The sequence below is a fragment of the Elephantulus edwardii genome, unplaced genomic scaffold (genome assembly GCF_000299155.1).
Source record: "Elephantulus edwardii isolate Elephantulus edwardi_28Jun2011 unplaced genomic scaffold, EleEdw1.0 scaffold00008, whole genome shotgun sequence".
Classification (NCBI taxonomy): domain Eukaryota; kingdom Metazoa; phylum Chordata; class Mammalia; order Macroscelidea; family Macroscelididae; genus Elephantulus; species Elephantulus edwardii.
Window position 1 is genome coordinate 8764433 of NW_006399758.1, and position 27745 is coordinate 8792177.

The following is a 27745-nucleotide window of genomic DNA, read 5'->3' on the forward strand; positions in this document are numbered from 1 at the left end:
TGTAGGCTGCAGTCCTTGACACTCTGCAGCAGGTGCTTCAGGTCCTCCTCAGTTTCAGCAAGCAGGGTTGTGTCATCTGCATAACTCAAATTGTTTTAAAAACTAGCCCTATAGTACAGCTTGTTAAAATACTTCTCTGTTAGACAAAAGGCTGGTGACCAACCCACCAGCCACTCTGTGAAAGTTGCTTCATATACAGATCAAAATTGGACAATGAATAAGAAAGAGCAAAGAAGAATAGATGCCTTTGAATTGTAGTGCTGGAGGAGAATTTGACTATATACCATTGGCAGTCAAAGGAATAAACAAATCTGTCCTGGAAGAAGTACAGCCAGAGTGTCCCTTTGAGGTAATGAATGTGAAACTTTGTCTTATGTACTTTGGGCATGTTATTAAGAGGAACCAATCCTTGAATGGTGGCATCATGCTTGAAAGAGTAGAGTGTCAAAGGAGAGGAATCCCCCGCAGTGAGGTGGATGGACACGGTGACATCGACAGTGGGCGTCAGCGCAGTGGAGATTGTAAAATTGGCACAGAATTAATCAGTGGTTCTGTTTGCATGAGGTCACTGTGAGTTGTAGTCCACCGCAGGGCACCTAAGAGCAACAAGCCCTGATTTTAGTCTCCTCCCCCCTTGCCTCCACTCTGTATTCCCTCCTTCAAAAAAGGGGGCTTTGGACTACATTTCAGACTCATGAAGGAGATCCCACTGTGGGAGTTATTAAAGGGGGTCTTGTTCACGGTGTTTCGCCTATCAGCTTTGAGTTCTGGGCACAGTCAGAATGATCTCAGAATTGTTTCTTGTGTTCTCTCAAGAAGTGAATACATATTGACAATATATATTCACAAGTGTACATATAGATTCCTTGCTACAGTGAAGAATATGTAAGAAGTTTGGTTTCCACAAACGGAGAACAAGGACAGTATGTCAGCTAGTTAAGCACCCACCCCCACCTCCTATTATTGAGTACATTGTTAGAAATAGCTGCTTGACTGGGGGGCCTGGCAACATGACATGATAACATGTATTTTATTTGCTGTGGAAAAACATAAGGATGAATGTAGAGTTTGTTCACAGTTTATAAAGCCTAGTGTTCCCAAAATTAGCATATGTGTGGTTAATTGAAAACCTGCATGTCTGTCTTTATTTAAACCAGAATCTGTTTTTGTCTTCAGAAGTTCCTCATCTAAGGCATGGAGTGTGTGCGCTTCCACCAATTGCCAGCAGGTGGGAGTATTGGGCAGTAGTGTTCGTCGGGGGCTACGCCCTCCCCCATTCCTGGCAGGCAGATTGGCTCATACCGCGAACAAGCTGGGATCAGCGCCGGATACTAAAACCATGCAGAATCTTATTATTTGTGACTGACACTATCAGAAATGTGGTCAGATCTGTGTTCTAACCCAGGTAGGGGGAGCTATCAGGTCCTATTGAAATTGCCCAGGGTCGCTCTCTTCTTTCGTCCTATATTGCTTCCCTTTAAAAGCTGAAATTGGTAGGAAACAAAGAATGAATCCTGGATTGGTATCCTCTCTGGGACTTTCAAATGTAATTACAACTATCCTAGGCAATATGTCTTTTGCCTTGCTAGTCTTTCCTGCCAAATTAATCTTGTTCCATACATATCACATACACCTCCTTTTTTCTGCACCTTCTTGCCACAAAACGGAGCAAAATAAAATCCCAAGCCTTAAAATGTTTATGTGCTCATTGATTTACAACTAAAATCGGTGCAAATGTAATATTTAGCAGACACGGCACAGAATAAATTAGTACTCCTAGAAGAAAGTTGCGATGACGAGTTTCTGGTGCCTTGTTTGAGCAGCTGAATCAATTATCTTGTTAATTTAACTTTAGGGGTCATTCAAATGATCCTATTAGTCTGTACTTGATTTGTGCATGCATTTCGCTGGCAAGTTATCAGGTTTATGTCTTGGGATTCATATTTATCAGCAACTAAAATAGGAACTGTTCAAAACCAGCCCTTGCCTCTTAGAAGTGAGCTGTTTTTCTATGGTTTCACTAATTTTTAAAGATATATCCAGACTGGAGGCTTTTCTTTAAAAAGGTAATAATTATACTTTTGTCTTTATTTTATTCTAGAATGTAAAAAATACGCTCAATGTGAAGGTGGGAGTTTCAGTAAATAAAGAGGTTATTTACCTTTAAAAAAAAAACAATATTGACGCTTTTGGAAAAGTCATTGTGCTCATAAAGGTTTCTTGTTTAAGTAGTTCCAATCACCTGATGTTTTAAATAGTGAGCCTGGTGTAAAATAGAGCAAAGTTCAGATGGTTTGGGGTTTTTTGTTTTTTTCATCCTTCTTCCTTCTTATAAGGCAAGGAAGGATATAATTTGCTTTTTATGGTTATCACACATTGTTGTTGTTATGTTCCCTGTCCTGAGCCAGTCTCACTGATTCTGACAAACCTACCCTCTGGCCCAAGTTACTGTATCAATACATCTCATCAGAGGTCTTCCTGTCCTGCGGTGTCCCTCTACTCTTCCAACCATAATATCCTTCTCCAAGGACTGGTCCCTCCTGGCCACATGCCCAAAGTATGTGAGACAGAGTTTCAAAAGCCTAGCCTCCAAGGACAGACTAGATTTCACTCTCTCCAAGACAGACTTATTTAGTTCATGATGTGTTCAAGACTCTTCCCCAGAACCATGTCTTAAAGGCATCAATTCTTCTGTCATCCTTAGTCATTGTCCAGCTCTCTGATGCATAGCAAGTAATTGTGAAGATCATAGCTTGGATTAATCTCTAGACTGACATAGTTGTTTCTCACTACTCTGGAGAGGTTCCTGAAAGCCAACATTCCCAATGCAATGAGTCTTTTGATTTCCTGACTGCGGGTGTGAAGGGTGTTACAGTGTTGATTTTATGTATTTTTTTTTTAACGTCTGGTTTAAAAAAAAAAAAAAGAAAAGACGTATTGCAATGGGAAAGTCTGTTGTTAGAGAACTCTCCAAAGTACTAAAGAGCAATGACGTCACCCTGGAGACTAAGGTGCTCCTGAAACAGTCCATGGTCTTTTCAATCACCTGCTATGCATCAGAGAGCTGGACAATGACTAGGGATGATAGAAGAAGAATTGATTTCTTGAGCTGTGGTGCTGGAGAATAGTATTGAATACACCATGGACTACTAAGAGAATGAAGAGGTTCACCCTAGAGAGGATTAAATCAGGCTGCTCCTTGGAGGCAAAGATTCTGAAGCTTCATCTGACATAGTTTGGACGTGTTGCAATGAAGGACCAGTCCTTGGAGAAGGACATCATGCTTGGGAGGGTGGAGGGAAAGCGCAGGAGAGGAAGACCCTCTATGAGGTGGATTGATTCAGTGACTGAGGTAATGGGTGTAGGTGTGTTGGAGACTGGCACAGGACAGAGCAGAGTTTAGGGCTGTTGTACATAGGGTTGCTGTGAGTCACAGGTGACTCGAATGCCCATAACAACAACAATGTATGATAGCTATGAAAAATCAAATCATATCCTTTTCTTATTTGCCTTGCAAGAACGAAGAATGATGGAAAAACTAATTTGGGAAGTAAGCGCAGATTGTGCCCCAGAGATCCCTGAACCACAGCGAAGCGCTGAAGGGTGCCTCACGCCGCCCGGACGGCTTCCCAGCAGGCCCTGCGCTCTCACCGGCATCAGGTCCGCGCATGCGCTCCAGGGCTGCACACGGCTGTGGGGAGGCGCGTCCTCAGCGCCCGCTGGTGAGGGCGGAGCTGACCGAGGTCCTTCCCGCGTCAGAGCTGGTCCTCTTCTCCACAAGGAGTGGTGTCAGTGGTGGGACGGTGTCCTTCCTCCAGGCTGTGAGGCCTGAATTGCTTTCCTTGTGAGGAGTTTTCTGTCCTCTTCTCACAAATCCGTCCTGTGTCCTCACAGGGCAAAGAGTGAAGGCAAATGGCCCAGTTTCTGAGGTCCCAGCATTTCCGTTTTGTAGGCTGTGGGAAGACTTGGGAAATATCATCCCCGTTACTGTGTTTAACACTTTTTCACAGCCTTCTGAGTCTTTTCCCTCCATTTTTCTCCGTTTTGACGATACATCCACTAAGCTCGGTCTCACATACTTGGGGCACGTGGCCATGAGGGATGGGTCCTTGGAGAAGGACGTCGGGGACAGAAGGGTGGCCGGACAGCTCAGGAGAGGGAGACCCCGGAGGAGGAGGAGGAGGATCGATACAGCGACTGGGGCAGGGGTGGGGGTGAGGGTCAGTGAGACTGGCTCAGGACCGGGCAGGCTGCGGGGTGGCTTTGGAGCTGCTGGTCAGAGGGTCGCTGTGAGTCACGGGGACTCGAGGACGTAACGACGCCGTGTTATTTTCTACCTTGTTTAACTGGGTTTCGTGTTTCTGACGTCATCTCCCCACACCCACGCTGAGAATTCCGTCGTCTTTTGACGACTTCTCCAGTTTGTACGGTCTGGTCCTCGTGACCAGCGTGGCCTCTCCAAGGCTGCCCTCCATGTTCATCCCGTTCAGCTCCCAGTCCTCTCGTTCAGGGCCTCTGCCTCTTACAACTACTGCAATAGTTAAAAACACATCCACTTTTAATGCTGGAAGCAGGCTCTGATGTCACAAACAAAATAAAAATGTTAGCATGTTACTCCCTTGTTTAAAACAACAGAAGCTTGACGGTCTTTCTTCAACTGCATAGATTTCATAGTCTCGCCTCGCCCCTCAGTTTCATTATCGATAGTCTTCTTTCATCCAGCCCTCAGAAACTTAAATGATAACAAAGATAACATACCTTAAAAACAATGAGCATTTTAATAGCATTGATTTTATGGTCAAAGAAACACTTCTTAAGTTTCACTTATGCTAAACATGGAAAAGAACATACTCAAATACTTGGGAAAGTAGCCTAAACTTAAGGTATTGGAAATGTGGTTCCAGTAAGGTAGGACTGATAACTGGATAAACTGGAGGGAAGATGAGCTCTTTCTCTGGAAAACTTTCCCTTTTCTACCGAACTTTCAGAGAATGAAATTCTGTACATCTATCAAATGTCACCATGAAAGTAGAATTCATAATTCGTTGATAATTCTACTGTATTCAATGACAATTTCTTAAAACTAATTTTGATAATACAAAATTCAGCATGACCTCCACACAAAGATAGCCCCAAATTGTGTGATGTATTATATATAATCTTTTTGGGCTCCCTGGTATATTCATACCAGTAAGGAATTATGCTACCACCTCAAAGATACGTGTTTCAAATCCACCAACTGTTTCTTGAGAGAAAGGTGATCGGTTTCCTCCTTTGAGATACAGAACAACAACAATAATATCAGACATTGTGGTTGTTGTGGACCATCAAGTTAGAACCGACCCATAATTGACCCTGTAGTGGGTTTTCAGAAGCACTTAACCATGCCAGAGGAGATTGGCCATCATCCCGAGGAGCAGCTGGTGGATTTGAACTGTGCACCTTCTCAATACTATAATTGTGTATGTAATTGATATCCTTCACTGGATTCTTTATGAAGAATAGAAGCCATACTTTATCCATTTTTATATCCTACACTATATGCCAAAGTTAGGCTTGTATGCAGAAAAAATATGATCAATAACTAATGATAAATAAAAGTATTAGTTCTTTTTTCTCACTTCTCTCAACTGGCAACAGTTTGAAGGTTGGATCCAAGTATAATCATTTTATCCCTTATACATTATACAAATGCTGGCAAATTGTATAACAGTTGTATAAACAACAAATACATATTGTTGTTTCCATTTAATATTTATGGCTTTTAAATACATTTTAGGGATCTCAGAGGCCTAGTGTTGAAGAGATTTGCTGCTATCTCAAAGGCACATGGTTTCAGTCCACCAGGTGCTCCACAATAGAAGACGGGCAGCCTCTTCCCATTCAATTAAAATGATTCAAAAAAACCCACTGGAAGGTCAGATACAAGGTAGTTCAGATTTAATGGTAGAAAACAAGAAGTAAATTTTAACTCTCTATGTCATTAGGAGTTATAGTGGCATAGTGCATAATATGTTGTTCTACTAATGGAAAGGTCAATGGTTCTAATCTACCAGCTGCTCTGGAACAGAATGATGGGTAGAGGCCTCATGTAGAGACTTACAGCCTCTGAGTCCTAAGGGAAGGTTGCTGTTACACATTGGAGCCAACTCAAAGGCAGTTGATAGGTTTAGTAAGATAATTCTTTCATTTCTTTTGAGTGGTGGTTGTTGTTGTTATGTGCCATCAAGTGACTTGTCACTCATAGCAACCCTACATAAAACAGCTCTGAACCGTGCTCTGTCTCAAGCCAATTTCATTGTCTCCAACACATCTACCCCATTAACTGAGTTAATCCATTTCATCCAGTTAGTCACTGAGGCAATCCATTTCATCCAGGGTCAATTAGAAATTTTAACAGTTTTATTTTATGCTTAATTTGTAATATTTCATTGAAGATCTTTTCCTGAGAAGTAATTTTTTAAAAAATTTTAGGTTTCTCATCTTTTGTATTAATTGCACCATCTGTACTTTTTTCTATCAGCGACTGTGATTTAATAAATTAAAGAATATTTAATGAGGAGATAATGTCAGATCTGAAAATGAAAGAAGCAGCTCTTGTTTATCTTGACAGAAGCAGAGGCCTCCAAAAATTTATTAAAGATTGCGAGCGTTATAATGGTATGTTCAGCAAAAGGAAGTTTGCTTTTAAAACTTTAAAATAAATTCATACATATGACTATACTGACTTTTACATTTGTTTATTTCTACAGATTCAAAGCAAAGTTATGCTGTCTATCGATTCAATATTTTAATAAATCCATCTGATGTTGTCGAATTAGATGCTGAACTTGGGAATCATATTTTACACCACCCTTTGAAAGCTGCTAAAGTTTTTCAGTCAGTAAGTTAAAGAATGAAATCATTTCATGCTGCATGGAATTGTTGGTAACTTTTTATTTGTTTCAAATTACAGGTTTGTTTCATTGCTGTTAAGACTCTTTCATTAATTGGCCAATTACAGACTGAAACTCAAGTAAGTTTTAGTTAAATGAAGAAAATTCAAGTATAATACTTTCAAAATAACTCACAATATTTTTATATCCATACTTTTGTTTGCTAAATTTTTTTATGTTCCTCAAAGTTCAATAGAATATTTAATATACATCTTTACTTTTTATATTATTACTTCTAACATTAAACATTTTCAAAATGATACATTTTTGAACACACACAAGCTAAAGATGATAATACAATAAAGCTATCACTCTGCTCCAGGGGTTTACAAGATTTTGCAACCCCTGCCTCAGAGTCAAATCCCAGACATCCTATGATTTCACCTCTACATGTATTTCAGACCTGCATCTTAAATTTTTGTATACTTTGCTGGTATATGCTCTTTGTTATTATTAGGTGCTACTGAGTTATCTCCAACCTGTACTGACCTTATGTAAAACAGGGAGAAAGAGGTGATTTTCAGCCTCAGAAAACCCACTTCAGTGTTAGCTGAGAGTAAATTCCTACTTAAGAGAGAATAAGATGTAAAACAGCACAAAGCCTATCCAATCCTTCACCATTGTCCCAACCTCTGCTGTGCTTATGTCAGTCAGATGAAGGTGCTCCTGATATAGTCTTTGCAATTACATGCTATGCATCAGAAAGCTGGACAATGACTAAGGATGGCAGAGGGAGAGTTGACGCTTTTGAGCTGTGGTGCTAGAGAAGAGTGTTGAATATACCATGAATGGCTAAGAGAACAAACAGGTTTATCCTAGAAAGGGTGAAACCAGGCTGCTCCTTGAAAGCTCCATCTTGACATACTTTGTGTATATTGCAAGAAGGTACCGAGAGGTATGTCATGTTTGGGAGGGTAGTGTGGCCACGCAAAAGAGGAAGGCCTTCAATGAGATTAATTGACTCAGTGACTGGGGTAATAGGGTTAGGTGTGTCAGAGGCAATAAGGTTGTCTCAGGAGAGAGCAGGGTTCAGAGCTGTTGTACACAGGGTCACTATGAGTCATAGGCAACATGATGGCACATAACAATAACAATTATTCTGTAAGAGAAACATTGATCAACTGTTTGTCCTAAAATATACATTATAGGCGCGCTCTGGTGGCCTAGTGACAGGAAGCTGCACTGCAATCCCAGAGGTGCATGGTTCGAATCCACCAGATGCTCTGCTGGAAGAGGAGGGGCAATACCCTCCTGAACCAGTCATATTTTATTTGAAGGTACAAAGAAAAGAAAATATATATATTACATAAGAAACGTGGTCACACAATTCGATGGGTGGAGGAAGGGGTAGGGTGAAGGAAATGGAGAAGATCCAGAGTGAAAAATAATGTATACGAACTTTGTAAATAAGCCAGTATACATTTAAAAAAAAATATTATTCAAAAAAAAGAAAAGAAACACAGGATAAATATTTGATTGTTTTTTTCAGTATCCAGAAAATAATGAGTCAAAATCCTACCAGCTTCCAATGATAACAAATGACCATTTTAAAGAAAAACTACTAAAAAACCATTAGGGATTCATGAACCTTTATATATTTGATATGTTGCAGTGAATCCTTTTTAATCCCTTTGATGTGTATGTTATACTATTTTTTACATTATTTTTTAAAATTTATTATTAATTTCAATGAACATTTACAGAGACTTTGGATTTTCATTCATTCATTGTTGCACTTTTCCCCCCTCCCAACCTTCCCCCCTAGTACACTACCCTCTTGGAAAAGTAAAAGAAAAATTCTTTCATTGTTTTACAATCCCTCCCCCAAGGTCCACTCCACTATGCAGCCTTCACTCTGGACTCCTGTCATGACAAAAATACCTAATCACATAACCCTTTTAAACAGTTCTCTCCCTTATCTGTTTCAATGCAGTATACATTATTGAACCCATCTTTCTCAGTCTCCCCCAATACCGAGGTCAGTCATGTTTTACAACAGTGGCACCATGCAGTATTTCTCATTTTTGTGACTGAGATACTTCACTCAGCATAATGTCCTCCAGGATCACCCATTTTGAATAATATTGCAAGAGTTCCTTGTTTTTCAATGCAGCATAGTATTCCATTGTGTGAATGTACCACAGCTTCTCTATCCATTCGTTTGTTGATGGGCACTTAGGTTGTTTCCAACTCCTTGCTACTGTGAACAAAGCTACAATAAACATGGGTGTACATGTTATAGTATTTTTGATCTTTGAAAGACTCTTCAAGATTTTCTTGTGTTATTTTTGACACAATTGCACTTGTTACTGTTGTTGTTGTGTATGCTTGAATTGGAACTAACCCCTAGTTGACTCAGAGCTGGCTCGTTAGTAGATTTCCAGAGAGTTTGCCCATCTTTCTCCCTCTGAGGCCCTCGTGGATTTGCACCTTCAGAGAGGCGCTACCTTTGCATTAACAGCCAACTCTCTACAGACTATACCATGAGAGCTCCACACTCTATGTTATACTTCTGTTTATTATATTGTAATGCAAATTCAATTGGCTCTGCGGTTTTTAATTAATACTAATTTTATTTCCTTATTAGATTAATATAGTGCTGAAATTAACACATTTACCTCCTCTGCCAAGTTATGGCCTTGATCTTTGTAAATTTCCACTGGACTATACATCTCAGAGATTTTATGTGATGCAAGGAATTGTAATTGCAATGACAACTGTAACCAAGTATACACAGGGTGCCAGGTTCCTTTGCTCAGATGAAGCATGTCCTCTTTCACAAGGTAAATATGGGAATGTAAAATAAAAATATTAAATAGTTCATTGCTTCATCCTAAATCCTGTTTACAATTATGAAGTGTTCACAAAATAGAAGGAATGTAATAAAAATTTATATGCCCTAGTGTTTATATGTTTACTTTGCAAATCTTGAATGTTTCTTTTTCAATTCCACTCCTATAATGTTTGTTCTTCCCATATATTATTTCATGACTCATTTTAGGGTTGGTTTTTTTGTTTTGTTGCTATTATGTCTCCAGGTAATGTCCTCTTCTCAGATTTTTTACTTCATTTTAGTTCCATTCTTCTACAGGAAATCTTTTCCATTCATACTTACCTCTCATTGGGTTGAATGTTTCTTCTCTATTCTATTTCAACAATCTGCAAAAAATACACCTCTGCCCGGCAGCTAAGCTGTGGGCTACTAACTGAAGGATTGGCAATTTGAGTCTAGCAAGTCATTTTAAAAAAAGGCTTGGCAATCTACTTCCAAATTGTAACAGCCATGAAGATTCTAAGGAGAGCCATTTTACTCCAAGGCACTTGGTGTCTACACAATCACAGTTGACTTGCTAGCAGATGTTTTTTCTCAGTTTTTTTATTGTGATTGTTGCGCATTGAAATGATCTGTGTAAGCCTGTTACTTGTGCCTTAGCACAAGAGATGTCAAGAAAATTCTAAGTCATTGCCATGGATCCAGAACCAACTCATAGCTATCCCTCCAGAGGATTTTCAGAGCCTGTAACTCACAGGGGAGGAGGAGACTGCCCATCTTTCTCCTGTATGCAGTGAATGTTAACTGAACTTCTCTGCAAACTTAAGTTAGTGTGCTTGGAATTAAATTAATTTTAAAGGACTAAAAGAGGGTAAAAGAAAATTTAGTTCACCTCTGTTTCCTTCAGGATTTCAGTATATAAGAGTCCATGTGCCTGGGGCTACAGAATCTGCAACAGTGAGAAACGACTTCCTATGTCATCTCTGTGCTTCTTCACTTCAAGAAGACAGAAAATTTAGAGTACTTGGTGGTAAAAATATATTAGCATTTTGCAATTATGATTCTTAAATTAGTAACTAATATAATGTGGAAATTAAGTTGACTATATCCTAATAACTAATTATTTTGCCCTTTGCTTTAAGATAAACAGATTGTTGAAGTAATTGCCACGAAGGCACTTCATGCTTTTCAGGGAGTTTCTAACAGCCAGGCATTCAGGTTTCAATCCCTTACAGTTTTCCTGAGAGGTAAGTTGTATTTAAACTCAGAATAAACTGCTGCACCTACCAGGCAGGGGAGAGACTATGATCACAAAGGTAGTTTTCCAGGGCAAAGCTTATCCCTTGCACTTTGCATGTGCTGACCTCTACTATTTCCCAAGTGTGGGAAACTCGACTGCCTAATTCGTGGTAGTGAGGACTGTGTTTGTGGTTTCCCTATGAGAAAAAGTAAACTACTCTAAAATATTCAAAAGCTTTCTATAGTCTGGTTCTTAAGAATAGTTATTTTTCTCTTTGAAGATTTAAAAAAATCATATTCATTAATATAGAAATTATTCATCCATTTATTCATAAATATTCTCTTAAGTGCATGTGAGTATCACGGTAAATAAGTGAAAAGATTGCAGTTTCTGCTCTGTTCCAAGCACTGTGATAAATCTTGGTCACCACCACAAGAGGTGACAATCATTTAAAATTAGAGATCTCTCATTGTCTTATGTTTATATTTCATGTAAATAGTGAGAGCTACTAACTGAAAAGGAAGTTCTCACTTCCTAATGAGTAAGGAGATGTGCTGCCAACAGAAAGGCATGAGCTTCAAATCCACCAGCTGGTAAAAGGAAGAAAGATGGACTGTCTTCTATGCAATATATAGCCTTAGAAAAGCTGGTGGAGAGTCCACAGTGAGTCAGTTTCTGACTTGATATGATAGCAACAGGTTGAGTTGTTCTGATTCTATATGATTAATAATCAAAATGGAATAATTTATTATTAACTCTACTAAATTGTTCTAATCAAAGATACTTTAGATCTTTGAACTATATGACCATGGACATGTTTCATTTGGTCAACAGTAATTTTCTTCTGTGTTTAATAATTTTAGATGAAACCGTGAATAAGATGATTGTAGGAAATGAGTATAAAATTATTGGAATTCCAACCTGTGTCAAAACCTCACAAAATACTGTCTGTGTAGAGGCAAATAGCATCAGTTTTTACAATCCAAAAGGTAAGTGAAGTTCTGGTGTCATAAATGCTTCAACCTATTTTTTTCAGTCAGTTTTTATTGACTGCCCATGTGCTCTTCTAACCAGGGATACTAACCAGCTTCTTCTTAGAGACACAGCTTTGAGCAGGATAGGTGAGAGTCTTGCTCCCATAGAACTTTAATTGCTTTGAAGAAAATAAAGCAGAATAGTTCTGGAGAAGCTTGCTGGCATCCATGGTCATTTTCTTTGAGCTTACTATTTCTTTTGGTAATTATCAATAAGGTAGACATTTTTAAACGCCAAGAGCAGTCAAGAGTTTTTGTATATTGCTATATATTCTCTAGATAAGATGATGTTATGGTCTGAGAGAGAGAGAACTGGTAAAGTAGCACACTTCTATAATCCAAATTATTAATCAATTGAGAAATAAGAGAAAAGGACAAGGTGGATGGAAAATGAAATATTGTTGTTGTGTACTGTTGAGTTAAAATTGACCCTGGTTTTCAGAGACAGTTATTACACAGGAGGAGACTGCCCGTCCTTCCATGGAGCAGCTGGTGGCCTTGGACCACATACCTTTGGGATTGCAGCTCAGCTTCTTGCCTTTATTACTTTTTGTTTTTCTTTAACTCTACCATGATTATGCTTTGTTGTTGTTAGGTTCCATCAAGTCAAGTACAGCTCATAGTGACAACATATCTGAAGCCTGCCCTACCCTGTGTCATACTCATTATTTCTGACATGCTTGAGGTCATTGCAGAAGTCACTTGTCAATCCATCTGGAAAAGGGTCTTCCTCTTTCACCCACCTCCACCTTTCCAAGATTGTTGTCCCTCTTCAAGGAGTAAAGCTCCTCTTAACAACATGCCCAAAGTATGAGAGACAAAGTTTTGTCATCTCTGCCTCTAAGACGCACTCTGGTTGTACTTTCTCCAAACATATTTGTTTGTTCTTCTGGCAGTCCATAGGATAGTTAGTACTCTTCTATCAACACCACAGCTCAAACACATCAATACTTCTTCTGTCATCCTTATTTATTTTCCAGCTCTCAAGGTGCATAGCAAGTGATGGGAAAGACCATAGCCTGAATCATGCACCATGTTTCTCCTCAGTGACCAGGAGAAGTCCCTGACTGCAGACTTTCCTGATGCAATATATGACCTCCTGACTGGTGAGACCAAGTGAGTTAGTTGTGGAGCCAAGTTAGATGAAGCTGTTAACAGTTTCCATTTTGTCTCTATCATGATAATGCTTATCAGTCCAGTGGTGAAAATTGGTAAGCACCTCCAGGGCAACATCTGTTTGTTGAAATGTCAATCGGTATTGCCATTAATTCCTGGGGCCTTCTTTTTTGCCAATTCTTTCAGAGCAGTTTGAACTTCTTCCTCATTACCACATATAAGCTCTTACTCATATGTTGTTTCAGGAATTTCTTCAGTGTCCACCATTTCCTTTTGGTACAATGATTCTATATACTCTTTCCATCTTCTTTTAATGCTTCCTGGATCATTTAATATTCTGCCCAAAGCATCCTTAACTATTGCCACTTGAGGTTTGAATTTGATCTTCAGTTCCTTCAGCTTAAGAAATGCTGAGCAAGTTCAACCTTTTTGATTTTCTGACTCCAGTTTCTTGTATATTTCATTGTAATACTTTACTTTGTCTTCCTATACTGCCCTCTGGAATCTTTTGCTCAACTACTTGGACCAGAAAGTAGTCGTCAGAACAGAGCAAGAAAACTGCATGGTTCAAAATTGGGAAGGGTGTGTGTCAAGGATGTGTCCTATCTCCATATCTTTCCAATCTATATGCAGAACATATTATCATGGAGTCTGGGCTCTATGAGGAGAAGTGTGGCATCAGGCTTGAAGGTAGACTCATCAACAATATGTGTTCAACATATGACACAACCCTGCTTGTTAAAACTAAGGAGGACCTGAAGCGCTTGCTACAGAAAGTCAAGGACTGCAGCCTTCAATATGGATTGAAGTTCAACATCAAGAAAACAAAGATTCTCACCACTGGGCTGATTGGAAGCATGATGATAGATAGTGAAGAGATTGAGATTGTTGACCGCTTCAGTTTGCTTGGCTCCACAATCAACACTCTTGGTACCAGCAGCCAGGAAATTAAAAGATTAATTGCATTGGGGAAAGTCTGCTGTCAGAAACCTCTCCAAAGCACTGAAGAGCAACAATGTCAGTTTGGAGACTAAGGTGTGCCTGATACAGGCCATGGTCTTTGCAATTACTTGCTATTCATCAGAGAGCTGGACAACAACTAAGGGTGATAGGAGAGTTGATGCCTTTGAGCTGTGGTGCTGGGAAAGAGTATTAAATATACCATGGACTGCTAGGAGAACAAAAAAGTTTGTCCTACAGAGAGTGAGACCAGGCTGCTCCTTCGAGACCAGGATTCTGAAGCTTCGTCTGACATACTTTGGAAATGTTGCAAGGCAAGATCAGTCCTTGGAGAGGGACATCATACTTGGGAGGATGGAAAGGAAGACCCTTGATGAGATGGCTTGATTTAGTTACTAGGCTAATTGGGATAGGTGTGTTGAAGACAATAAGATTGACAAGGGATAGAGCAGGGTTTAGGGTTGATGTACATAGGGTTGCTATGAGTCGCAGGTAAGTTTATGGCACATAACAACAACAACAAAACAGTTTTCCCTTGCTCTGTTTGGGCAGCAGACTGTGGGTCTAGGTATATGTTTTGTGTGAGCACAGTTAGGTGTTCTGAGATTCTCATTCTTCTCTGATAACCATATTTTCTATGATCTACAGATTCAAATACTTTTGCAGAGTCAATAACACATAAATAGATATTCTTCTGATATTCTCTGCTTTCAGCCAGGATATATCCAGCATCAGTAATGATATCCCTTGCATCATGGCCTCTTCTAAACCCAGCCTTAACTTCTAGCTGTTCTCGGTCAGTGTACTTTTCTAGCCAATTTTTATGATTTTCAGCAATATTTTACTTGTATGCAATGTTAGTTATGTTGTTAGAAAATTTCTACACTCTATTGGATCACCTTTCTTGGGAATGGGAATAAATATAGATTTCATCCAGTCTGTTAGCCAGGTAGCAGTCACCCAAATTTTCTGGCACATGGTGAGTTTTGAAACATATCAATTAATAACCCATGGATTCCTGGGGCCTTATTTTTGGTCAATGCCTTCACATACACATTAAGTGGAGAAAAAAGTGGTGTGTTGTTGTTAGGTGCCATTGAAATATTGAAATCTTGCTATATCTTGGGCCAACCTCACCATCTCTGCCATGCGAAAGCCCATTTTTTTAAGTCTTTCTGTCAAATCATCTCATTGAGGGTCTTCCTTTTCATTGACTCTCTCTACTTTTCCCACTGTAATGCCTTTTTAAAAGGACTTGTGCTTTCTAGCATCACTCCTAGAGTATATATGAGAAAATTTCACCATCGTTGCCTCAAAGGCCTCTTCTCCAGTATCACGACTCAAAGGCATCAATTTTTCTTCTGTCATTTTTAGTTATTGTCTAGCTCTTTGATGAATAAGTGTGAATTGTGAAGAACATGGCATGAAGCAGACACCCTAGTCACTAGACTGACATCTTTGCCCTTCAGCATGCTAGAAAGGTCTCTGACAATAGATTTTCCTAATGCAGTTCACATTTTGATTTCCTGACTGCTGGTGCCAAGAGTGTTGACTGTGAAACCAAGCAAGCTGAAATTGTAAACAATCTCAATCTCTTCTCCATCATGGTACTGCTATTTGGCTCAGTGGTGAGAATCATTACTATAGTATATAAATATGAGAAGCAATTGAAAATGCCATGGCTTAGATCAGCTCTATCTTGTCCTTAAAGTGATAACTGACATCCTTGCACTTTGTACTTTGAAGAAGTCTCTGACAGCATATTTTTTCAGTGTAACTTGTCTTTTGATTTCTTGACTGCTGCTATCATGTGTTTTGATTGTGGACCCAAGTAAAATGAAATTGTAGATAACTTCCATCTTTCTCCATCTATCATGATGTTGCTTATGAATCAATGCCTAGAATACTATCCCATGTACTGGCAAAAGAAAAAAATGTGTCTTGGTGAAAATACAGCCAGGGTGCTATTTAGAGGCAAGGGTGGTATAACTTCTCTTCACATACTTTGGGTATATAATTAGGAGGGGCAAGGCCTTGGGAAAAGAAGTACTGATGGGAAAGATAAAGGGTCAGAAGAAGAGAGGAAGCCCCTCAACATGATGAATTGACATTTGACACAATGACTGTAACAATGGACTCAGGCATAAGGCAGACTGTGAGGATGATGGAAGGTTCATATATACATATTTATGTGTGTGTGTGTGTGTGTGTGTGAGAGAGAGAGAGAGAGATGGACTTCCAAAAGAAAACCAGATATATCTTGGAGAAGTTAAAGCCAGATTGCTCCTTGGAAGCAAACCAGATCCAGCTTCATCATACATCATACATACTTGAATAGAGACCTCATGTTCAGGAAGATGGATGAATGGATGGTGAATGAGGAAGCCCCTCAATGAGGCAAATTGAATACACAGTAACTGCAGCAATGAACTCAAGTGTGTCAGATTGTTAGGACACAAGATAGGACAGAGTTCAACTCTGTTGTTTATAAGGTCACTATGAGTCATACTTGACTCAGCCCCTATTAACAACAAATGGGAGGTCTGGTGGACTAGTGAATAAGGAGTTGTGCTGCCAACGCAAAGGAGGCACAAGATTTTAATCTACCAACTGCTTCATAGAAGAAAGATGGGCAATATTCTCCTGTGCCATTTACAGCCTCTAAAAACCCTCTAGAGGATCATGTATGAGTCAGTCAGTCCTGAGTCGATGGCACATAAGAACACTGTGCTTGTCCTGTGCCATCTCACTATCTTGGTGTGTTAGTGGGGAAGAGCCATTGGAAGCCATTCAGCACATGAAAACACATTAGCCTCCACTAATAAGGTGTGGTGGGCACATATGAGATGCATTGGCTAGGAATCCAGTGGGCTTGAATGGAAAGCAAGAACTCTATCACTGATTCATGAATGCCCCTGCTTTTGCTTGTATGTCTAAAATGGGGAGTTATAGATTTACTTGCACCCATACAGAGCAAGAGGACTTACAGCATGACTGCTTCATTTGTTAAATCCCCTTAGATAGAAATGACAAGCCAAAGTCCATAATTGATTATCATTTTGAAAATACCAATATGGCAGAGATAAAAGAACTGTAACTTGATAATACTTTAGATAATTGGAATGGGATATCTACAGTGTTATTTTCTCACTGTTTTAAAATCCTTTCTCCCAGCAACAATAGCAAGTTTAACAGCAGCAAACAATAAATGCTGGTGAGGTTGTGGACAGATTGGAACTCTTATTCACTGCTGGTGGGAAGGTAAAAAGGTACTATGGAAGGCAGTTAGGTACTTTCTCAAAAAGTTGAAAATAGAAATACCATTTGATCCAGCAATTCCACTACTGGGAATATACCCTAGAGAAGCCAGAACTGCTATTTACAATAGCAAAGAGATAGAAGCAACCAAACTTCCCATCAACAAACGAATGAATAGAAAAACTCATACAATGGAATACTGTGCAGCACTGAAAACCAATGAATTCATAAAACATTACACAACTTGGGTAACCGTAGAGAACATTATGCTGAGTGAAATATGTCAGTCACAAAAGGACAAATGCTGCATATCACCACTGTCATAAAGCAGGTCTGACACAGGGGGGCTGCCAGGAGAATAGAATACGAATAGATAGATAATGAGCATTGCGTTGGAACAGATGAAGGAAAGAACTGTTTAAAACACATTTTTAATTAGGCATTATACGTATGACAATAACTCATAGTAAGAAGTATATTGCAAAGAGGACTAAGAGGAGGTAATTGTGCAACAATGAATGAATTTTTTTTAAAAAGTTAACTGGGGGAGGGAGAGGAAAGGAGAAGGGTAAAATGTGCAACAGTGAATGAATGAAAATCTAACTTTTCTGTAAACTTTCGTTAAAATCACAATTAAAATTTTTTAAAAATTATCTTAAAAAATCCTTTCTAAAGTATGTGTTAATATTTCTTTTCAGTTCCTTCAGGAATTAGTGACAACTTCAAGTGTCTTCTCTCCTTAACTTCCACCTCATGTTGGAAGTTTACAGCAATACTTGCCAACATCTTTGCATCACAAATTGTTCCTCCTGGGACTTATAATTTGCTCAAGCTCTCTTTGTTGATGAGTCTAGTACAAACAAGTGCTTGTAAGAAGGAGCTGGAAGATTGCCTAGATATCTTAATTGTAACAAATGATACTCTACTTATAGACAGGTAAAATATGTGACATACGCCTTTGAAATTACAACTTATTATTATAAATATTTCTAGCAAGCTTCTTGCATAGCATTATTCCAAGACAAATATTTAGCATATAACTGATCAATTGTTATTGTTGTTGTTGTTGTTGTTGTTGGGTACCATCAAGTTGGAACTGACTAATAGCTGATCCTCCAGCAGGTTTTCAGAGACAATAAATCACACAGAGGAGACTGTCCATATTTTTCTTGTGCAAAAACTGTTGGATTTGAACTGTGTTCCTTTGCGTTGCCAGAACAATGCTTTGTTGTTACTGTTGTTGTTATGTGCTATCAAGTCAATTGAGACTCACAGCTATACTACTTACAATAGCTCTGAACCCTGTCCCATCCTGAAACAATCTCACTGTTTCTGACTCACCTACCTCCTTCAATCCATCTCATACACTGTCTTCCTCTCCTGCACTGTCTTTTCACCCTTTCAAGCAGGATGGCCTTCTTCAGAGATTGGCCCTCCTGGCAACATGCCCAAAATATGTCAGACAAAGTTTGAAAATTCTTGCTGCAAGCACGACAACAAGATAAAGGTAATTGAAAAATGGATACAGGCACTGTTGTAGAATGAGGCTGATATCTGGGTGGGGGTAAGTCTGAGAAAAACTGGATAAATTATGTAAACTGCATTGAAGCTAATGAGGGAGAGAACAGTTTAAAAGTAATATATTTTAGGGCACTATGATTAACATAAGAGTTCAGAATGAGGGTTGTAGAGTGGAGTATACTCGGGGTGAGGGTGTGAGGGTGAGGAGGGACTGTATAACAATGAAGGAGCTTTTCTTTTGCTTTTAAAAAAGAGCAAACTGGGAGTCGGGGTAGGGTGGGAGGGGAGAAAAGTGCAGCAATGAATGAATGGAAATCCACAATCTCTGTGAATGTTCATTGAAATTAATAATAATTAAAAAAAGAAAACAAAAAAAATGGGCACAGGCTATGAACAGACACTTCACCAAAGAAGACATCCATACAGCAAACAAACACACGAAGAAATGTTCAAAATCCCTAGCTCTAAGAAAGCTACAAATCAAACAACTATGAGATATCATCTCACCCCAGTAAAAATAGCAAAATTTAACAGAACACCAAACATCAAATGCTGGCGAGATTGCAGAGAAACAGAAACCCTTATTCACTGTTGGTGGGAGTGTAAAATAGTACAACCACTCTGGAAGACTATATGGCACTTTCTCCAAAAGTTGCAAATAGAAATACCATTTGACTCAGCAATTCCACTAAATTTACCCTAAAGAAACCGTAACTGCCACCAAGCAGATATGTGCACACCCATGTTTATTGTGGCTTTGTTCGCAATAGCAAAATGCTGGAAACAACCCAAGTGCCCATCAGGAAATGAATGGATAGAGAAGCTGTGGTATATTCACACAATGGAATACCATGCAGCATTGAAAAACAAGTAACTCATGAAACATTATGAAAAATGGATGCCCCTGGAGGACATTATGCTGAGTTAAATCTCTCAGTCACAAAAGGACAAATATTGCATAGGGCCACTGTTATAAAACAGGACTGGCATCGGGGTTGAGGGAAAGCAGAGAAGGAGGGGAGGAGTGATGTATACTGCATTGAAACAGATGAGAGAGAGAACTGTTTAAAAGAGACATATGATTGGGTATTATTGTCATGACAGGAATCCACAATGAAGCCTGCACAGTGGAGTAGACTTGAGGGGAGGGATTGCATAACAATGAAAGAGTTTTTCTTTTCAAGGAGATGAGTGAATTGGTGGGGGGCAGGAGAAAAGTGCAACAATGAATGACTGGAAACCCTAAGTCTCTGTAAACTTTCAGTTAAATTAATTTTAAAAAATAAATAAATTTTAGGGTTTCTTTTGAAGAAAAAAAAAGAGAAAGAAAATCCTTGCTGCCAAAGAGCAACTTGGTTTCACTGTCCCCAGGACAGACCTGTTTGTTCTCTTGGCACTCTATAATATATGTTCAATACTTTTCTCCAGCACCACAACTCAAAGGCATCGATTATTCTTCTTTCATCCTTAGTCATTTTCCAGCTCTCTGATGTATGTCAAGTAATTTTGAAGACCATTGCCTGGATCAGGCACACCTTAGTCTCTAGAGTGACATCTTTTCTCTTCAGCACTCTGGAAAGGTTCCTGACAGTAGATTTTTCCAATGCAATTTATCTTTTTATTTCCTTCTAGTGGTAAGTGTGTGTGTTGTGGAACCAAGCAGGTTGAAATTATTAACAATCTCAGTGTCTTCTCTAATCATGGGTTGCCAGTTGATCCAGTGGTGAGAATCTTTGTTTTCTTGATGTTGAGCTTCGGTCCATATTGAAGACTGTGGTCCTTAACCTTCTGCAGCAAATACCTCAGGTCCTCCTCAGTTTCAGCAAGCAAGGTTGTGTCATCTGTATAATACAAGTTTTGATGAGTTTTCCTCCAATCCTGATGCCACAGTCCTCCTCATAAAATCTAGCCTCTCGAATGACCTGTTCTGTAGATATATTGAAAAGGAATAGAGAAGGGAACTCTGGTGGCCTAGTGGCAAGAAGCTGCTCTGCAATCCCAGAGGTATGATGTTCAAATCCACCAGATGCTCTGCTGGAGAATGAGGGGCAATCTCCTCCTGTACCAGTCAGATCAGATTTGACGGTACACACACAAAAAATAATGAAATGAAATTTTAAAAAAGAAAATAAAAGGTATAGAGAAAGGACACATCCCTTATGCACTCCTTTCCTGATTTTGAACCATGCATTTTCCTAGCTCTGTTCTGACAATTGCTTGTTGGTCCAAGTGTAGGTTTCACATGAGCACAATCTGGATTTCCATTCTTCTCAAGTTAGTCACGATTTGTTATGTTCCACATAGTCAAATGCCTTTCTGTAGTCAGTGAAACACAGACATTCTTTTGGTACTCTCTGCTTTTAGCCAAGACCCATGTGGCACTCCTTACCACTATTTAAATCCATTTGTAGCAATGACACACACACAAAAGTGTTACATTTTTTTCCTACCAATGAAGCTCAAATCTTAAAAACATGAGTTTTATCCTTCTTAATTAATAGGAGTTTGTTTTTAATTTTTTAAGTCTAGTCATTCAACATTTCAATCTGTTTCCTCCTTCAGACTTTACACATAAATGTGTCTTTACTAGGTTTCCTTTTTTGCCATTCCTTAAGTGAATATTCTGCTTTTTGTCCTTTGTTTTCATTTTTTAATCTAGGAAAGGTGAAGCCAGGGTGCTCCATTGAGACAAGGATAGTGAAATTTCATCTCACATACTCTTGGCATATTGTTAGGAAAGGCTAGTCCTTGGAAAAGGATATCATGCTTGGAAATATGAAGGAGGGAAAAGACTGTCAGTGTCTGTAATAGTGGACTTGAGTATGTCAGAGATGAGAATTGGGGCACTCATCTCCTATTCATAGGGTCACTATGAATCATGGTCAACTTGAGGACACTTAGCCACTCCCAAGTGTCAATAGTGAGATCTGGTGGCCTGGTGGTAAGGAGCTGCACTGCCAATTCGAAGGCACACAGTTTTAAACCATCAGCTGCTCTACAGGAGAAAGATGGACAATCTCTTTCCAGGTGATTTATGGCCTCTGAAAAGTCTCTGGAAGTTCAGCTATAGGTCAGATCCAACTTGATGGTAAATAACAAGTGTCAACTAGTTATTTTCTTAATCTGAAAGATTCTATTAACACTGATTCACCTGAACCCAAATAAGCCTCTGTCTGAAATTTCAAAATTATTAATGTTAGAAGGAGCCTCTGTTTAGCATTCTGGAGTTTCTCAATAGCAAACACTCTTTCAAAAAACCTACACAAGCATACACAAAGCTAGAGATCCAGTTGCCACCTCCAGTTCAGGACAATACCATGTGTGTCAGAGTAGAGCTGTGCTCCAAAGGGTTTACCTTCTCCATCATTGCCTTTAAGGAGCATCTGCACTTTCTTCAAGACATATTTGTTTGTTCCTTTGGCAGTCCATGAAATATATTATCTTGATTATTTAGAAGCATTAAGATCAGTTCATCTTTTTTTCCTCCTTTTCAATATGTTTTAAACAATAAAAATTTACGTTCTTTAGGGTTTTTTTTAATAACGTTTTGGATTGATACGTTCATCTTCCCAACTCTACCCTACTTTTCTTTCCCTCTCAAAAAGGAGAGTTGTATAAAGTGAAGCGTGGGAGGGCTCCAATACTCCAAAGGTGTTGACAACTACAACAAGTAATAAAAATCATGATGCTTTGGTGCCCAAAGTTTTTATTGTGCTTTCAACACTGAAGTATGATTGACTGAATCATCACCCACATAGCTGCACTCACTCTGTGGTCCCTTTTCCTGTAAAAGGTCCTGTTTGTTATTACATAGCTTAAAGTGTCAACTTTTTAATGGCAAATTGTTTTTCCTGGGTTAGTTAGCTCCCACCTTGCATCATGCTAACTGAAAAGTTGGTTTCTGTAACCCATCAGCCTCTCAGTGAGAGAAAAACATATGAAAGTCTGCTTCTGAAAAAATTACAGGCATGGACACACCAAGGGGCAGTCCCACCATGTCCTGTGGGATCACTATGATTCAAAACTGCCTGGACAACAGTGGATCTTTTTTCTTTTTTGTTTATACATATTTTCAATACATTTTTGTAGTACATATCACGCTGTGTTTTAGACTGATTATTCTCCCCCCACAAAATGTCTCTATTTCTGTGCTGTGAGCTTTCCAAGTTAACAACCAGGTCTTTCATGTGTTTTTATCCCTAATACCTGGTTGACTTATCATAAATATTCCGTAAACATTTAATATTATAGTTGGTGACATAATAAAACCTCGTAAAATCAAATACTAAATGGTGATAATGAATAATTTCTTTTTTTACCCTAGGCTTCTGAAGTTTAGTATAACACTTATACCCCGTGGTATACATCATCCAGTATCTTCTGAAATTTTCCCTACTCTATCCAGGAATAAATATGGAACAGGAGCAGTTAGCATTCAAGGTGGTAGTGCTTTGCTAGCTAAAGGTGGTATCTGCTTTATAGGCGACTTGTCTTTATACAAAAAGGAAAAACTTGAAGAGCTTCAGTCAGGTAGGCAATTTTTTCCAAAATTAGTTTTCACATATTAAACTTACAAGAAGTTTATTTAAGAGAGGTTTTGAAATTGAGAAATTACATGCTAAGAAGTTATTTTAAGAGTTTTAGAAATGGAGAAATTATAATAATTGACATTTCTAATTGTGTTTTTATGAATACAAACAGAAGCATTTACTGTGCAAATACAGAGTTTTAAACTTTGCTCCAGGGGGTTCTAGAAGCCCAGTAGTAAGGAGCTGTGTTGTCAATGCAAATAATATGGTTCAAATCCATCAGCTACAAGAGATAAAGATGTGTAGCTCCTTCCACACAATCTGTAGCTTCTGAAAACCCACTAGCCAATCATCCAGAAATAAGTTTTAACTTGATGGCATATAACAACAAACCTTTGCTCTAAATTATGCTGATACATGATTTGGGTTGGACCACATTTATAACTAACAAGGATCTGGACAGTTATGGACTGAGCTAAGAGCAATTGGGAACTTGCACTTTTTGGCATAATTAGCAAGGCAGTACAAGACCCCAACAACAATACCAAAGTTCAACAGGACAACAAACAACAAATGTTGGTGAGGTTGTGAATAAACTGGAACTCATATTCACTCCTAGCGGGAGTGTAAAAGCCACTATGGACGGCCATCTGGTGCTTTTTCAAGACCTTGGAAATAGACATACCACACGACCCAGCAATTCCACTACTGGGAATATACCCTAATGACCCCAGAGCCACGACTCAAACTAATGTATGCACACCCATGTTTATTGTTGTCTTATTCACTATAGCAAAGAGAAGGAACCAACCCAAGTGCCCATCAACAAATGAATGGATGGAAAAACTATGGTACGTTCACACAATGGAATATTATGCAGCACTGAGAAACATTGAACTCAAAAAACATTACACAGCATGGGGAAGCCTGGAGGACATTACACTGAGTGAAATATATCAGTCACAAAATGACAAATACTGCATAACACTACCATTATAAAATAGAGCAGACATGGGACGGAGGGAAGAATGGGAAAAGAGTGAACAGATAACGAGCACTGCGTTAGAATAAAGGAGGGAGAATACTGTTTCAAAGGAATATATGATTAGACATGACTTGGACCAAGAGGCAGTCGTCAGAACAGAGCAGGGCAACACTGCATGGTTCAAATTTGGGAAGGGTGTACACCAGGGATGTGCCCTATCTCCATACTTTTCAACCTGTATGCAGAGCAGATTATCTGAGAGGCTAGGCTCTTTGAGAAGTGTGGCGTTAGGATTGGTAGAAGATCTATCAATAATCTGCGTTATGCAGATGACACAACCCTGCTCGCTGAAACTGAGGAGGACCTCGTGCACTTACTGCAGAGGGTCAGGGACTGCAGGCTTCAGTATGGACTGAGGCTCAATGTCGAGAAGACAAAGATTCTCACCACTGGACCAATTGGTAGCATCAGGATGGATGGCGAAGAGATTGAGATTGCTCACAGCTTCAGTTTGCTCGGCTCCACAGTCAACACTCTTGGCACCAGCAGCCAGGAAATAAAAAAACGTATTGCGATGGGAAAGTCTGCTGTTAGGGACCTCTCTAAAGTACTCAAGAGCAACGGTGTCTCTCTGGAGACTAAAGTGCTCCTGATGCAGACCATGGTCTTTGCAATCACTTGTTGTGCATCAGAGAGCTGGACAATGACTAGGGAGGATAGGAGAATTGATGCCTTTGAGCTGTGGTGCTGGAGAAGAGTATTAAATATACCATGGACTGCCAAGAAAACAAACAGATTCATCCTAGAAAGGATTAAACCGGGCTACTCCTTGGAGGCAAGGATTCTGGGACTTCATCTGACATACTTTGGACATGTTGTAAGGAGAGACAGGTCTTTGGAGAGGGACATCATGCTGGGTAGGGTGGAGGGACAACACAGGAGGGGAAGACCCTCTATGAGGTGGATTGATTCAGTGACTGGGGTAATCGGTATGGGTGTGTCAGAGGCAATGCGATTGGCACAGGATAGAGCAGGGTTTAGGGCTATTGTAAATAGGGTCGCTATGAGTTGCAAACGACTCAACGGCACATAACAACAGCAACAACAATCTGGAACAAGGGATGCATTGCTGAGTGGGCTCAGGGAGACTGGGGGGTGGTAGAAGGGGAGGAAGAAAATGTGCAACAATGAAAATAATTTTAAAATAAATTAAAATGGGGAGCTCTGGTGGCCTAATGGCAAGAAGCTGCACTGCAATCCCAGAGGTACGTGGTTCAAATCCACCAGAGGCTCTGCTGGAGAAGGAGGGGCAATCTCCTCCTGTACCAGTCAGATCTGATTTGAAGGTACACAAACACAAACTAATAAAATAAAACAAATTTTAAAAAATAAATTAAAATGTAGGTGAGCAGAGATTATATAGATCTAACAAAGGACAGCAACCTTGCTTGCTGAAAGTGAGGAGGACTTGAAGCATTTGTTGCAGAAGATCAAAAATGAAGCTTTCAATATGGATTGCATCTCAATGTCAAGAAAATTAATATTCTTACTACTGAACCAATAAGCAACATCATGGTAGATGGAGAAGAGATTGAGACTGCCAACAACTCCACCTTACTTATATCCACAATTAACACTCTCGGTATTAGCATTCAGGAAATCAGAAGATGTATTGCATTGGGAAAGTCTGCAGTTAGGGACCTTTCCAAATTATTGAGGCGTAATGATGTCAATTTGAGGACTAAGATGTGTCTGACATAGGCCATGATCTTTCTGACCACTTGCCATGCATCTGAAAGCTGGACAATGTATAGGGATGACAGAAGAAGACTTGATGCCTTTGAGTTGTGTGCTGGACAAGAGTACTGGACATCCCATGGTCTGCCATAAGAACAAATAAATATGTTTTGGAGAGGGTGCAGCTGGAGTGCTTTTTGGAAGCAAGAATGATGAGGCTTTGCAGGCATGATGCTAGGAGGGGCTATTCCTTGGAGAGGGACATAATACTTGGAAGGGTGGAGGTGGAGTGCTTTTTGGAAGCAAGAATGATGAGGCTTTGCGGGCATGATGCTAGGAGGGGCTATTCCTTGGAGAGGGACATAATACTTGGAAGGGTGGAGGGTTGATGAAAGAAAGAAAGACCCTCATCCAGGTAAACTGACAGGATGACTGCTACAATGGGCTCTAGTATGTCAGGAAGTTTGAAGAAGGAACAGGATAGGACAGGGTTCAGATCCACTGTTCATAGGGTTGATGAGAATCATACTCAACTTAGTGGCAGCTAACAACAACAGCAAAGGACACCATCTACCCAGAATGTAGAAGCAATTTCTACAGTTTTTTGTTTTTTTTACTCAATAACATATAATAATAAACTTGCTCTAAATTATGCTAACCTATGATTTTGTTTGGACCAAATTTATAGCTAACTACGATACGGACCGAGCTAAATACCACAGAATTTTTTTAAAAAACAACCAGCTTTGGAAGCAGGAGTAGCATCCACTTTCTAAACAGCATGCCTCTGGAAACTTTGTGAACTTTGGTAAATGGAAATGGTTGTGGAAGGCTTCAGGCCTTTTGTCCATGGGGTCATTATGAGTTGTGCTCAACTCGATGGCAATCAAAAACAACAACTACAACCCTAACAAATGGGCAAAAGACTTAGCAAGCTCTTCATAAAGAAATATACAAAAAGATCAAGAAGTAAATAAAATTACTCAACATTTTTAGTCACTAGGAAAATAAAAAGTAAAACAAAGAGGTATAAATACTCACATATTAGCAAGATCAGCTTGTGGTCAAGGAACTAGTGCAGTCTCAGAGAGCCCTCACTCTCAAAAGATCTTGACACTTGGTTAAAATCTCTGCTATCACCATTTGAAAATATTTAATCATTTTATCCTTGAACTCGTGTCTGGTAAATGGAGTCCAGGAGACAATGGAGCTTAAACATAGGCAGAGAGATAGGAGGATGTGTGTGTCTGTCCATGGTTCCTTGCGACGAGTGCTATATGAAATGAAGTCGCAAGGAACCATAGACAGACACACACATCCTCCTATCTCTCTGTCCATGTTTAAGCTCCATTGTCTCCTGGACTCCATTTACCAGACACGAGTTCAAGGATAAAATGATTAAATATTTTCAAATGGTGATAGCAGAGATTTTAACCAAGTGCCAAGATCTTTTGAGAGTGAGGGCTCTCTGAGACTGCACTATTTCCTTGACCACAAGCTGATCCTGCTAATATGTATTTATATTTCATACCACCTGAATTTCAGAATCATCTCAGAAACAGGTTTGAGGCCTTGAACACTAATGAGCGAAGACCAGATGAGTTGTGGGAGGATGTCAAAGGTATCATCCAGGAAGAGTGCAAACGGTCATTACAAA

At 39.4% G+C, this 27745-nt stretch overlaps 1 protein-coding gene across 1 annotated transcript in view; it reads left to right on the plus strand.

The window, feature by feature from the left end:
• The first annotated feature begins 6475 nt into the window (after positions 1-6475).
• Positions 6476-27745, plus strand: part of MCMDC2 (minichromosome maintenance domain containing 2) — a 53380-nt gene continuing 32110 nt past the window's right edge. The window contains exons 1-9 of the mRNA XM_006880440.1: positions 6476-6660; positions 6753-6883; positions 6956-7015; positions 9523-9718; positions 10616-10738; positions 10851-10955; positions 11812-11937; positions 18015-18252; positions 23162-23367. Coding sequence (XP_006880502.1) covers positions 6567-6660; positions 6753-6883; positions 6956-7015; positions 9523-9718; positions 10616-10738; positions 10851-10955; positions 11812-11937; positions 18015-18252; positions 23162-23367 — 1279 coding nt within the window. The 5' untranslated portion in view covers positions 6476-6566. The remainder of the gene's footprint in view (positions 6661-6752; positions 6884-6955; positions 7016-9522; positions 9719-10615; positions 10739-10850; positions 10956-11811; positions 11938-18014; positions 18253-23161; positions 23368-27745) is intronic.